The sequence below is a fragment of the Notolepis coatsorum genome, assembly GCF_963971535.1.
Source record: "Notolepis coatsorum genome assembly, chromosome: 8".
NCBI classification, from domain to species: domain Eukaryota; kingdom Metazoa; phylum Chordata; class Actinopteri; order Aulopiformes; family Paralepididae; genus Notolepis; species Notolepis coatsorum.
The window spans coordinates 137,217,263-137,231,859 of record NC_140172.1 but is presented as its reverse complement, the minus strand read 5'-3'; the positions used below and the strand labels follow the sequence as shown (position 1 = coordinate 137,231,859).

The 14,597-nt window shown below is 49.0% G+C and overlaps 1 protein-coding gene across 1 annotated transcript; it reads right to left on the bottom strand.

Moving 5' to 3' along the window:
- Positions 1–11,292: 11,292 nt before the first annotated feature.
- flrt1a (fibronectin leucine rich transmembrane protein 1a) lies at positions 11,293–13,362 on the bottom strand (the record flags this gene model as incomplete). The annotated part of the gene is made up of 1 exon (XM_084320561.1): positions 11,293–13,362. The coding sequence occupies one exon, from the start codon at positions 13,360–13,362 to the stop codon at positions 11,293–11,295; it is 2,070 nt and encodes a 689-aa protein (XP_084176687.1).
- Positions 13,363–14,597: the final 1,235 nt, after the last annotated feature.

Below are 14,597 nucleotides of genomic sequence, written 5' to 3'. Positions count from 1 at the left end.
GAAATTGGGATGGGAGAAAAATATAGAAAATGGGAGAAAAAGTGGATAAAAAAAAAAGTCCATCAAAACTCTCACAGAATATTCATCTGCTTCTTTCTTCAACAATGTCATTCACTAATGGGCGGTCGGATGGCGTAGCGGAAATTGCGCTCGTCACCAATGCAAGAGGCTGCGGTCTCGACTCCCGGAGTCAGCATTGCCTGCGACTTGGGCCGATCGTCATACTAACTCGTTTGGCTGAGTTAGCGGGAGGGAAGTCGAGGGTGCTAATCTGGCGTTGTGGACAGCGACGCCTACAGGTCAGGTCTGGGCGCCTGCTCAGTGAAAGGCAGGAAATGGTGAAGGCAGCGTGACCTCCCATGCGTTACGCTTCACCAAGGTGAAAAAAGAGCCACTGGCTGTCTCCACATGTGTCGGAGGAAGCATGTGGGAAGACTTCAGGGTTCCCTTGTACCGACCAGTAGGAGCAACATGCGCACAACAACCAGGTAGGGGAGGGGGGAATTGGCATAACGACTAAATTGGGATGGGGAGAAAAATAGAAAAATCAGGCGGAGGAAAAGAGGGTAAAAAAACAATAAAAAAAAAAACAATGTCATTCACTTTCTTGAAACTCACAGCACTGACGAAGACTCTTTCGCTCTCAGTCGAATGTTACTTTTCAGAAATGAACGCCGCCATTGTCGCAGTTAGCATGATATTCTCTCAGACACAAGGGTACTTGTCGCATAAAACTCATGTAACGATAACAATGCGACCACACACGGTTATTAAACTGTCCGTTCTAATGTCCGTTACTTCTTTTTAGAAGTTGTGTTGGCTTTATGTCAACTTCTAGTAGTTTCGTGAAGAGACGGTATTCTCCGTGCCTCTCTCATGGACGACGTCTTTTCCAACATGCCTGGACACGCCCGTCACTGTGGGACTCCACTCAGGTACTCCATTCTGATAGGCTGGTTCTGAAAACTCCCGCCCCGCTCGTGATAGGACCATGTACCTGTTCATAATGATTCCACTATGTGTAGAAATACGATGGTATCTATTTGCATCCCCTACATCTCGTTAGACAGCGTAGGCCGGCAGCGGGTGGTCCTGGGCACAGGGAGAACAGAGGTTAGAGCAAGGCAGGGAATCAGACAGAGCAGCAAGGTAGGACACGTCCTCGTACATAGGTAGGTGTAGCAACACTCAGACAGTGAGTGGCAGGAACCGCAGGGCTCTTATCAGAGCTGGCGATGGCCTGATGAATCTCAGGTGTGCAGATAGCCGAGTCCTGACAGTGTGTGAACACATTGACAGGAAGCTGCCCATATAAGGGCTTGGAAGCAGGGGGAGAGAGAGAGGCTCTGGCCGAGATTGTCACAATTCCGTTGCGCCAAACATTAGTTAGGTGTAAACAAAACTAAGCAGTAGGCTATTACATTTAAACCTCAGTGATGTAGTGGTTAACACTGTCGCCTCACAGCAAGAAGGTCCAGGGTTCGATTCCCGCTTGGGGACTAGGTTTCCATGATGCCAGGTACCCAGGTGGGGTATCTCCCAGGCCTTTCTGTGTGGAGTTTGCATGTTCTCCCCGTGCTCGCAAGGGTTTCCCCCTCGATAAGATAAACCCAATGGAAAACATGCACAACAACAGATCGCTAACGCTGTGGCGTCCTTGACGAAGACGGGCAGGAGCACTTGGATTGGTCCCCTGGCGCGGCCCTCGCCGACGCCTGTCTGCTCCCGGCTGCCCTTGGGGGGAAGGACGATGGGATGGGTTAATCGCAGAGACTAATCGCATCGGCGATCCTACAAGAGACAATGCATGCGTGTGTGTTCCGGTATGTGTGTGTAACCGTGTGTGCTAATCGCTAAACATTGAGGATAATTGCATGCCAATTAAAGACCTCTGAACAGGTCCTGCATTATTATTATTATTAAATCTCAGTTTACTTTTGATCACAAACTTTACCAACACTTTAAACTCCAATTTAAACTTTGATCGGGGATTAACTTTAAACCTTAGATTACATTAGATTAGATTAAAATGTATTGTGCTAGTCCCTCCTGCTCTGCAGTAAACAGCCATCACTGATATAAAATGTCTTGTCAGTAACATGGGTCTCTCAGTCCCTCCTGCTCTGCAGTAAACAGCCATCACTGATGTAAAATGTCTGGTCAGTAACATGGGTCTGACAGCCATCACTGATATAGAGTGTCTGGTCAGTAACATGGGTCTCACAGTCCCTCCCGCTCTGCAGTAAACAGCCATCACTGATATAGAGTGTCTGGTCAGTAACATGGGTCTCCCAGTCCTCCTGCTCTGCAGTAAACAGCCATAACTGATATAGAGTGTCTGGTCAGTAACATGGGTCTCTCGGTCCCTCCGCTCTGCAACAAACACTTTCCGTTCCCACTTTACCTAGATATTTGAATTTATTTCAAGAAATCTTGCCAAGCCAAATGTGCTTTTACTGCTACGGTAGATTCTTTTCCATGTTTAAAGCACATATTTTCTTAAAACTAGTTTTTATTTCTTATTTTTGTCAGAATTTCTTTTTCAGTGTGGAGTTCTCTCTCCTGATTGGATTAAATGGGAACGGGATACCAGGAAATGTATTTTGTGTTTACTGCAGAGTGGAGGGACTGAGAGACCCATGTTACTGACCAGACACTATATATCAGTGATGGCTGTCAGACCCATGTTACTGACCAGACACTGTATATCAGTGATGGCTGTTTACTGCAGAGTGGAGGGACTGAGAGACCCATGTTACTGACCAGACACTATATATCAGTGATGGCTGTTTACTGCAGAGCGGAGGGACTGAGAGACCCATGTTACTGACCAGACACTCTATATCAGTGATGGCTGTTTACTGCAGAGCAGAGGGACTGAGAGACCCATGTTACTGACCAGACACTCTATATCAGTGATGGCTGTTTACTGCAGAGTGGAGGGACTGAGAGACCCATGTTACTGACCAGACACTATATATCAGTGATGGCTGTTTACTGCAGAGCGGAGGGACTGAGAGACCCATGTTACTGACCAGACACTCTGTATCAGCGATGGTTGTCAGATATTATTTTAACATGTAGATGACTTATTTGAACTAAATCAATTCCACCTACAGCACCTTTGATATTCAGATTATCATTATACAGATACTCAAATATATATATTTTTTTTGTGATATATTTGTGCATGTAAATGACCCATTTGCAGGGTCCAGGATGAGGTTACAGTACAGTGTCAGGACTAATAGAAGCAGTGGATCTCAACCTTCTTTCGGGTCAAACACTGAGACACATCAGGCCCTGGGCCCCCAATTGAAAGGTTTCTGTCCCACTGTGTACCAGGGACCCCAGTCTGAGCAGATTCTGTCCCAGGGACCCCAGTCTGAGCAGATTCTGTCCCAGGGACCCCAGTCTGAGCAGATTCTGTCCCAGGGACCTCAGTCTGAGCAGATTCTGTCCCAGGGACCCCAGTCTGAGCAGATTCTGTCCCAGGGACCTCAGTCTGAGCAGATTCTGTCCCAGGGACCCCAGTCTGAGCAGATTCTGTCCCAGGGACCCCAGTCTGAGCAGATTCTGTCCCAGGGACCTCAGTCTGAGCAGATTCCAGTCAGATTAACAGTCAATGCGGTTTCATTGCTGGGTTAAGTACTTCCATTTCTATTCACATAATACGCCTACTTCATATATCTACTCCTTTCACATATATGCCTACCACTTGTATCTATTGCTATGTCCGCCTACTACAATCTCATGAGCCGTCTAACGCCAGTCCCGTCTCCCTGTCTCCCTATGACTTGCTGTCCTGGAGTGTTGACCGGAGTGTTGGACGTCCCGTGACGAAGGCCGGGAGGTTGCGACCCCCTCTGCGTGCCCCCCTGTCTCCGGAGGTCTCGTAGTGGTGACCGGAGTGCCGGATGTCCCGCGATGATGTCGGGGAGTTCGTGACCCTCTCTGCGCTGCCCCCTATCTCCCTGTCTCCGGCTGTCCCTGAGCAACCACCGGAGTGTTAAATGTCCCTTGACTAAGACGGGGAGGACGTGACCCTCTTGCGCCGCCCCTGTGCCTCAAATAGATTGCTATCAGCTCTATCTTTAATCTTTCAAAATGTTCAGTTGCTATCGCTATTAGCTCTATCTTTAATTTTTCAAAATGTCCAGTTGCTATTGCATGCACTCATCTGTGTTTCACCACACACATGAGTGCATGCTTACCAACTGTCCGTCTGCAACACTACTATCACCAACATCTAAGAAGGGAGATCCCCCCTTGAATGGCCCTTCTAAGGTTTCTCTCCTCCACACTGCCTGTGGAGCTTTTTTCCCTATTGTTAGGTTTTAGTGAGTTTTTCCTTACCTTCGCGTGGGGTATGTCTGGGAGTGCTTGCATTCTTTCATTTATTTGCATCCATCTAAAAAATTTTGCACCTTATGGTGTTCTTGTTCTGTTCTTGACTTATTGTTATGTTTTCTTCTTGACTTGTTTAAAGAAGATCTGTACGGCCCATGGGGACATTAACGTGTGTTGTTGGGCCCTATAAATAAATTTGATTTGATTTGATTTGATTCCAGTTTTTTATACTGTATTGAGGTCTTTCACCTCCTCCCCCCACAGACACTATACGCTACATACGTGTCTGTCACAATGTGTTACATTAACACACCCTTCCTGGACTATATATTTGCACATATACTCAAAACTGTGATCATGACACTGTTCATATTCTTAACTGAACAGCTCTGGTATGCCACTGTATCTTTATTTTTACTCTAATTTAGTCTATAAATATATTCTACTACAATCCTGCACAATTGTACAGCCCTGTCATATTTTATATTCTATTGCATTTGTATTCTAATTAATTTCATTTATTCATCATTGGGCTAACTTCTAGTGAATTAGATATTATGGACATTTAACAATTCCTCATTTCGGTGTGTATCCTGAACCCCAGGTGGGGAACCACTGCTGTAGGAGAACCTGAGAGAACCACTGCTGTAGGAGAACCTGAGAGAACCACTGCTGTAGAAGAACCTGAGAGAACCACTGCTGTAGAAGAACCTGAGAGAACCACTGCTGTAGGAGAACCTGAGAGAACCACTGCTGTAGGAGAACCTGAGAGAACCACTGCTGTAGAAGAACCTGAGAGAACCACTGCTGTAGGAGAACCTGAGAGAACCACTGCTGTAGAAGAACCTGAGAGAACCACTGCTGTAGAAGAACCTGAGAGAACCACTGCTGTAGAAGAACCTGAGAGAACCACTGCTGTAGGAGAACCTGAGAGAACCACTGCTGTAGGAGAACCTGAGAGAACCACTGCTGTAGAAGAACCTGAGAGAACCACTGCTGTAGAAGAACCTGAGAGAACCACTGCTGTAGGAGAACCTGAGAGAACCACTGCTGTAGGAGAACCTGAGAGAACCACTGCTCTACAGCTGATGTGCAAAACCTCATCCTGTTTAATGCTGCGTAAGTTTCCATATATTCACAACAATCTGTTTATTAATACAGATTCATACATATATACGTGATACTGGTATGAAGGTGGATACTCTAAACAGTTCATCCTGAATAAGACCTTAACCAGGACATCAGCGGTGGCATCCAGAACACCATGTTTACATACTACGGGCTGTGTCACTTTTCAATCCAAGTTCGAACTTTTCGATCGAACGTGGCAAAATATTAGTTAGAACTGTAATGATGTGATACAATTCTTGTCCCGCTAACAATTTAGTCATCCGCTTTCCACAGTCCCAGAATCACATTTGAAGTAGTGTGCCGCCTTGTATTCCAACAAATGGTGTTCTCTCTTTCTTTCTCTCTCTCTCTCTTTCTCTCTCTCTCTCTCTCTGGTGCCTGTTCAGAGGCAATATGCAATTACAACTATCCAAACCAATGACAACAAATAACAATTGTTTTTGGGATTGGCGGGGGCGGAGGTTGTTTTTATAATAGAGGATTCTGATTACGTAAAAAAGTTCAATATAATTCGAACAAATTCCATATCAAATTCATTCAAACTTGATTACTATTATTACACACTGAATCGACACATCTGTGTCTTTCCTTTGATCTTCTATCCTCTCTTTTAACCGAATGGATGTGTTTTTGGGGGTCACATGACCAAATGACAAAGGGCTAGTGTGTGATTGGCATGCCAACTAAGCAAGTGCAATATAAACAGATTTCTTTTTAAGGACAATCATGGTTATTTTCAACCCTATCGTTCTATCATTTGGCATCACACAGTACAGATCAGTCGTCGTACAGTCGTGAAGCCTGAGTCCTGTGGCTTCCACCGGTGCGACTGGGTCCAGTGAGGCGACCTCTCAGCAGACAAAGAATAGAGAAACACAAAACATCTTCTTTTACAGTCATTTCACAGTTATTAAAGACATATTAGGCAGCTCTTGATGACGTCCCCCCCCCCCCTCTCTGCACGGTTGCCCTGTTTGATTGAATTGCATCCAGTAGACACCCCCCCCCCTCCCACCACTGATGTTTCATGTGATTTAGTCGAGCATTTAGTCCAAGCCCAACGTCAGGGCCTCCCATTGCCTTATCCCCCACCAGGCTTCCGTGATACTTCAATACAACCCAAGTCCAACCTCAGAGCCTGCTGTTATTCCAGCTCGTCTACTGTCATGGCAGCCATGACTTCTTATTCCATGTCTGTGTTGAGTCTACAGGGTCTGCATTCCAGACAATGGGGGACTGTAAGGGCCGCCATGTTTGATCAAAATAACATCATACAGCCTCTTTGGTTCAATGTCATTCGGTCCTCTTAATCTACCCCACAGTGTAAAGACCACATCTCTCTTCTGCCATTAGCTTGCGTTAGCACGACATTTGATACCAAACATTAGAGTTCAGTTGACCATGTCAGCTACCTTTATGTTACAGGTGTAACCGAGTGGATTTGAACCTGAGGCCATAGGATCCACAGGCGGCCGCACTAACCAGCTGATTAAGTGCGCGTTATTAAGTGCTGGTTGACTGCGACTGACTTGTTAGTACTTTACAATACCATTGTAAATGTAAAGAAATGTACCTTCTTACTGTCTTTTTACAATTATGTACCTTACTACTATGCTACTATACTTATGTAACTAGTGGATTTGAACCTGGGACCATAGGATCCACAGGCGGCCGCACTAACCAGCTGAGCTAAAGGGTCAGACCCGTTAGCAGGTGCTGGTTGACTGTAGTTTACACTAACCAGCTGAGCTAAAGGGTCAGAGTCGTTAACAGGTGCTGGTTGACTGTAGTTTACACTAACCAGCTGAGCTAAAGGGTCAGACCCGTTAGCAGGTGCTGGTTGACTGTAGTTTACACTAACCAGCTGAGCTAAAGGGTCAGAGTCGTTAACAGGTGCTGGTTGACTGTAGTTTACACTAACCAGCTGAGCTAAAGGGTCAGACCCGTTAGCAGGTGCTGGTTGACTGTAGTTTACACTAACCAGCTGAGCTAAAGGGTCAGACCCGTTAGCAGGTGCTGGTTGACTGTAGTTTACACTAACCAGCTGAGCTAAAGGGTCAGAGTCGTTAACAGGTGCTGGTTGACTGCGACCGACTCGTCCATGCGTGCACTTTCTCAGGGTTCTCAGGGTTATGATGAATTGAAAATGGGGGCCCTGATGTAAACAAGACGAAAGTATTTCTCTGGTCTGCATCCCCTTAACAATTGTGTGTATTGAGCTCAATTTCAATTCAATCAGATCCCACCCCCATTGCTACGTGAATCTTGATACAGATTGACAGGGCAGTGAGATCCCACCACTGTCACCAATCTAACCAAGTGGATTTGAACCTGGGACCATAGAATCCACAGGCGGCCGCACTAACCAGCTGAGCTAAAGGGTCAGACCTGTTACAGACACAGTTTCACTACATGTCTTGTGTATGTATGCGACTAATAAATCTCTTGAATCTTGAGTTAACGCTACCTAGTGTTAAATCAAATGCGGTCTTTGATTAGGAATCGCTAGCGTCGGCTGTGACATTTGGTAGCAGACATTAGCTGCTGTTTGATAGCTAATGGTAGCGCTGATGCTAGCTAACGGCAAAAGAAGAAATGTTAGGACGCTTTGCATGGTGGGATAGATTAGAACTAAATGACATCAAACATCTAGGCCATACTTAATACAGTCCCTCTAATATCACAGTGTCATGCCAGCCCTTCTGTCCACAGTGCAGGTCAACAGTGTTGCGGTTTGATTATCTCCTCCTGTGCTCTGTTCCCTCCAGCGTTTAAAGGTGCTATGTCACAGATTCCGCCACCAGGTGTCACACTAGAACGTTTCAAGGAAGTATTCCTAAGAAACTATTTCAATGCCTAAAATATTGTCAGCAACATATTTCAGCAAACCGTTTAGATGGAAAAAGAAAGTTTACTCTTATGAGCGAGCCGCGTGGATCTGGCAACCTCTTACCATCGAACTAAATTCAGGTCAAACTAGCCGTTACCCGCAGGAAATGTTGTCAGAAACATAGTTTTAGGTTAAAAAGGTCAAGTTGACCATTCTGGGAAAATGGGGAGCAGAAAAAAGGGGGTGTTTATCCAATCAGGTGTCTTGCACATGGGGAAATGGGAAGGGGGGGGGGGGGGGGGGTATATGCACGCATACATGACCCTTATATTCAGACTTAATTATGTTGGGTACAGTACAGTTTATATTTCTCATATTTTTATATTCAGATCTAATGTTGTCTATATTTATGTCTTTCTACTATTACCCTGCCCACACCTGTACCTCCCCTCCCCCATGCTGCTGCTATGATGCCCGAATTTCCCCAAGGGGACAAATAAAGGAATATCTTATCTCATCTTATCATATCTTACATGCACTAACGTGAACACGCTACAAAACAAAGGACAGAGAAGCTCTGATAACGACGAACGCGGAGGGAGCGTGGCGTCGTTATCTGCTCAGGACACCATCGCTGCACTATATCTTCACATAGCAAAGAGTTATATTCATGTTCTATATTCATGTTAAAAAACTGCGACATAGCACCTTTAAAGGTCACATCTTTTTTAATGATTGCAGTGGCGTCTCTCAGGAGGCCATGTTTTGTGATATATCTCTTTATTTCTTCTTCTTCTTCTACCTTCGGCCCCCTACTGCTTCCTGTCTCTCTACAGGAGGGTCCACAGAAGTCGTGTGGCTAGTTGAGATTATTTCAGTTGTGTTTCGAATGCATCGTTATTAGGTATGTTTTGTTTTATGTTTCTTTGTTTTTTCTTTATTATTTCTATTCCATCGCAAATACACAAACTAAAGCCACACACGTATAAAAGCTGGGCATGGAGAACGGGCGTGTGATATCTCAAAGGGGCGTGGCCTGATGACTGGGTTGAATCACCAAATTTGTATGTCGTAAACTCACTGTGTGCCTTGTTCCCTTCGACCCTTTCAGGTGGACGATTTCACATGCGACAAAAGGCTGTGTCTGAAATCCCTCAGTATCTACACGATCAGACAGAAGCTACTAACCCTACTACCCTCAGTACTTACACGGTCAGACAGAAGCTACTAACCCTACTACCCTCAGTACCTACACGGTCAGACAGAAGCTACTAACCCTACTACCCTCAGTACCGTGACGGTAGGACAGAAGCTACTAACCCTACTACCCTCAGTACCGTGACGGTAGGACAGAAGCTACTAACCCTACTACCCTCAGTACCTACACGGTAGGACAGAAGCTACTAACCCTACTACCCTCACTACCCTCACTATACTTTTAGAACCTACTGTTCAGCCTAGTGATCTCCTACCGTGCAGTAGGGAAGTTCAGCTTTTGTCCTCCCCATGTCATGGGGGGGGGGATCACATTGCATGTTATTAGTGTCAACGATAGCAATATGCAGCATCTAACTTGGTCGCTTTCCGTGATGGTTTTGGTTGTAGGGCAGGCCTTTTATTGTGATGTTTGGGAGTAAAGTACACATCCACATCCTGAAAGTAACCATGGTAACCATACACTCAACAAAAACCCGGAAGATGGTAGACATCCGGCCATTTTAAGATCACCGGAAAAAGGACCTACTCAACCGTCGAGAAGCTAAGACTACTGAACCTCCATACTGAGAAGGCCGTACCTACAAGGCTGAACATTGTAGTGCCGATGTAACTATATCTACTGGCCGCCCTCCGGTTTGTGACCTCTGACAGAATGTAGGTGTGCACGTGAGAACGTGCTGTGGTGCAGTCAAGAGAATACCGAACCTTCGACCTTCGACCCCTATTGTGTCCCTCTTCTCTCTTTTGTCAGCGAGAACGGTCTACTCCCTCCATCAAACAGACAACAGCGGAGGGGCGTTCAGGGTGAAAACCCAAAAAAAAGTGATTTTAGCTTAAAGAAAAGAATATGACGTTAATACATGAAGTAAAAGAGTAGAAAAGCAATAAATAAAAGACAGCGATGCAGGACCGTCTTGGTAAGCAAAAGAAAAACACCAATAGAAAGTAGCAAAAACATCAGAATCCAGTTTGGGCGGATCGTCTTATGGAACGTCAATTATCTACACGCCTGACCTGCATCTCGTCCGATGCCACGTCCCGGTACCGAACAAACGGACCCGAAGTTGAATCCATGTCGGGCCGAACCTTGTGGAGGGGCCCTCGGACCCCGAGAACTACGGGGGATACAATTATAACAAGTCTACTTTAAGACAAGTGGTTAATTGGGCCATTTTGAAACAGGAACAATTCACAGCTTTACAAAGCCCTTGTCGTCGGGGGGCTGGTAGGGCTCGTCGAGATGGTTGAGGCGTCTGCAGGAGGACATGTCGGTTCTGTAGGACTACATATGTGGGCCAGTGAGCAGGTGAAGAAGTATCTAAATTGTCGTTATCTCGTTTCTTCCCACCCCCAAGTGTCTCACACAAGCCCTGAAAAAGCACTGTTTTTAAAGTGAACCAATTCCCCGGCAGTTTCCACACAGCATATACATTCTTTGCCTAATATGTCACAGAGAAGGGAGTAGGAATGGTAAGTAAAGGACATGACCATAACTAAAGGGAAGTAAAGGACAGGACCGTTACTAAAGGGGTGGAAAAAGACTCGAGGGGCGGGGCGTTGACTCCTGCTACTGTTTCATAGGTCACCTCGAATCGTCCAATCATGTCAGTGCAGGTTCAGTTGGAATGGGAAACCAGAAGAAGTAGAAGGCACAATAGGGGTGCTTCAGAAAGAACCCATGCGGAGGACAACGTTGTGCATCTATACAGTCTTATCAGTAACAGTGTGGCTATGGGGGGGGGAGGGTGGGGGATATAGGTATATCACGTGTAACAGTAGTCTATATCTGGTATTCCTCCTTCTCTATAGCCACGATTGGTGCTGTATCCCGCGTTCGAGACGTAGTCGGCGCCCTTGTACGGCCCGGTGCCGTTGGAGGGGAATATTGTGTGAATGATGTAATCTTCCCGCAGGGCTTTGGGCTGCAGCGGCGGCGGCGGCGGCGGGGGGCAGGCGGCCATCGGCGTCATCTGGAACCCCGGACCTCGGATCTCCAGGATGGTGGTGTCCTTCTTGGTGCCCGACTCGATGTAGTCGTCGTAGTTCTTGCTCTTCCGCGAGCCGCTGTTGCGCGTGTAGTGGTCGCGGGAGGACAGGCGTCCCGCCCGGTGTCCGTACCAGCAGAAGATGGCGAGGACGAGAGCCAGGGACACGATGGCCGTCGCCCCGCCGATGATCCCGGCCAGGGGCAGCGAGGTCGCCCCCCGCCGCGAGTCCTGGTCCTCCTCCTTCGCGCCGCTTCCGTTCGTCTCGCCGACATCCGACGTCTCGGCTTTGGCGCAAACCAGGGCCTCGTCCGAGTCGCCGTCTCCTCCTCCTCCGCTCGACACCACCCCTCTGTTTCCGCCGGAGGTGAGCGGCACCATGCAGATGATGTAGCCGGAGTGCGGGTGCAGCGCGGTGAGCAGATACTCCCTCCGGTCGCCCCTCACCAGCGTCTCGGTGATGGAGCCCGTGGCGTGGCTGGTGCCCAGGCGGAGCCAGCTCAGGCGGAACGAGGAGGACGGATGGGCCACGCTCCAGGTGACGCGGACGGTGTCGTGGGAGAGGGCCTTCACGCTGAGAGCCAGACTCTTCCCCACCCCGCTGCTGCCCAGTGTGTAGTCGAAGCCCGAGTCGGGGATCCCCAAGCCGGGCCTCTTGGAGCGGAGGGTGAAGAGGGAGCCCTGCGGAGGGGAGAGGGTGGTGGAGCCTTCGACACCCACCCTGTCTCGGTTACCCGCCGCCCCGGCCCCGATCGCCTCGCACTCCTCCATCTGGTCGCTCAGGTCTCTGAGGGCCACGTCTCGCACCCTCTCGGGGCTCTGGCAGGTGAGGCCCCTCACCGTGACGGCGTTGCCGCGGGCGCGCAGCCAGTCGTGCAGCCAGCGCAGGTTACACCCGCAGTACCACGGGTTCCCGCGCACCAGCAGCTGCCCCAGGCTGTCCAGGTCCCGGAAGAGGCCGCGCGGCAGCGTGGTCAGGTTGTTCCCCGACAGGTCGAGCCTCTGCAGCCGCCGCATGCCGTCCAGGGACCCGCGGGGCATGTGTGTGATGGCGTTCTCCTGCAGGGACAAGCGCTGCAGGTGGGCCGTGGGCAGGTTGACCGGCGGCGTCTGGAGGGAGTTCCGCACCAGCGACAGCTCGGTGAGGTTGGCCAGGCGGGAGAAGGTGTCGTCGGCGATCCGCTGGTTGGCCAGGAGGTTCCCGTCCAGGACGAGGCAGCGGAGCGAGGCGAGGCCGCGGAAGGCGTGCGTGGGGATGGTGGAGATGCGGTTGTCGTCCAAGCGCAGCTCCTCCAGGCACGCCGGCAGGCCCGACGGGATGCTCGACAGGTGGTTGCGCGAGAGGAAGAGCAGGCGCAGGCGGGGGTTGTCAGCGAAGGCCTGGTCCTCAATGCTGACGGTGGAGACGGAGTTGTCGTCCAGGTGGAGCTTCTCCAGCAGCGGCATGCGGCCCAGGGCGGAGCGCGACAGCGTGCGGATGTTGTTGTCCTGCAGGTGCAGCTCGCGCAGCGTCGGCGGCAGGTGCACGGGCAGCTCGTCCAGCGCGTTGTCGTAGAGGTAGACCACGCGCACGGCGAGGTGGTGCTCCAGGGAGACGGGCAGGCCGGCGTTGTTGATGCGGTTGTTCTGCAGGTAGAGGACGGCGGCGGAGGAGGGCAGCGGCGGGATGGAGGACAAGCCGCGGTCGTTGCAGTAGATGAAATCCTCGTCGCACCTGCAGACGGACGGGCACACGGCGTCCCCCGGCACCGCGGCCGCGCCGAACACCACCACGTGGGTCAGTGATGTCAGGCAGAGGGAGAGCAGGAGGGGCCGTCCACGCAGCTCCGGCAGCCTTACGGAGGACATGGCGGTGTGGGTTTTTACCGCCGCGTTGCTCCTCCTTCTCGTCCACCTCGGTCTTCGGGTCTCAAGTGGGAACGCCGAGCGGGAAGACTGTAGCCTCCACCCTGGGAAGGGATGAGAGTAAAGATGTCAGAACGTTAGAGAGAAAGGAAGACTGTATAGCCTCCACCCTGGGAAGGGATGAGAGAAAACATGTCAGAACGTTAGAGAGAGAGGAAGACTGTGTAGCCTCCACCCTGGGAAGGGATGAGAGTAAAGATGTCAGAACGTTAGAGAGAGAGGAAGACTGTATAGCCTCCACCCTGGGAAGGGATGAGAGAAAAGATGTCAGAACGTTAGAGAGAGAGGAAGACTGTAGCCTCTTCCACCCTGGGAAGGGATGAGAGAAAATATGTCAGAACGTTAGAGAGAGAGGAAGACTGTAGCCTCCACCCTGGGAAGGGATGAGAGAAAAGATGTCAGAACGTTAGAGAGAGAGAGGAAGAAGAAACATCATTATGCCTCATTCTAGTATATCGGTGACATCGGTGATGTTAACGGGCGTCATATGAAATTAGATAAACATGGCTTGGAGATGCCAGGCATGTCATGATAAGTATTGCTCCAAATGTAAGCAAAACATTTGGGAAAATCTGGCATGGCCATTTTCAGAGGGGTCTCCTGACCTCTGGTTATATGAATAGAAGTAGAACTGAATTTATTCTAAGAGTAAGAGTGGACTATGTAGTCTGTGATGTATTCAGTGTGTGTGTATGAGAGAGAGAGAGAGAGAGAGAGAGAGAGAGAGAGAGAGAGAGAGAGAGAGAGAGAGAGAGAGAGAGAGAGAGAGAGAGAGAGAGAGAGAGAGAGAGAGAGAGATGGCTTGCACGTATGCTATATTGTGTACAGTGTGAGTGAGTGCAATTTTTTTAGTTGCCCTCTAAAAGAAGCAAGGGTGGGGCTTTCCCTTATGGAAATAGGTTTGTTCCATGTTTGACTGCCTTTTATGGACAGAACGTTTTGGCCCAAACGTGGTCAGTCTACGTTGGACCATGCAGTCACCTCTGGTGTCTGACCTGGTGGCGTGAATACTTTAGACAACAAATGTTTGTTTCCGCGTTCGAGTTTTGCGCTCTGATTGGCCAGGTCATGTGACATGTGCGCCAATCGTGGGACAGCAAGTTCTGCGCCTATTTCCGGGTCTAACAGCCTGCAAACTACCTGGTACTACAAACTACCTTAACCAACTTCGAAAGAGT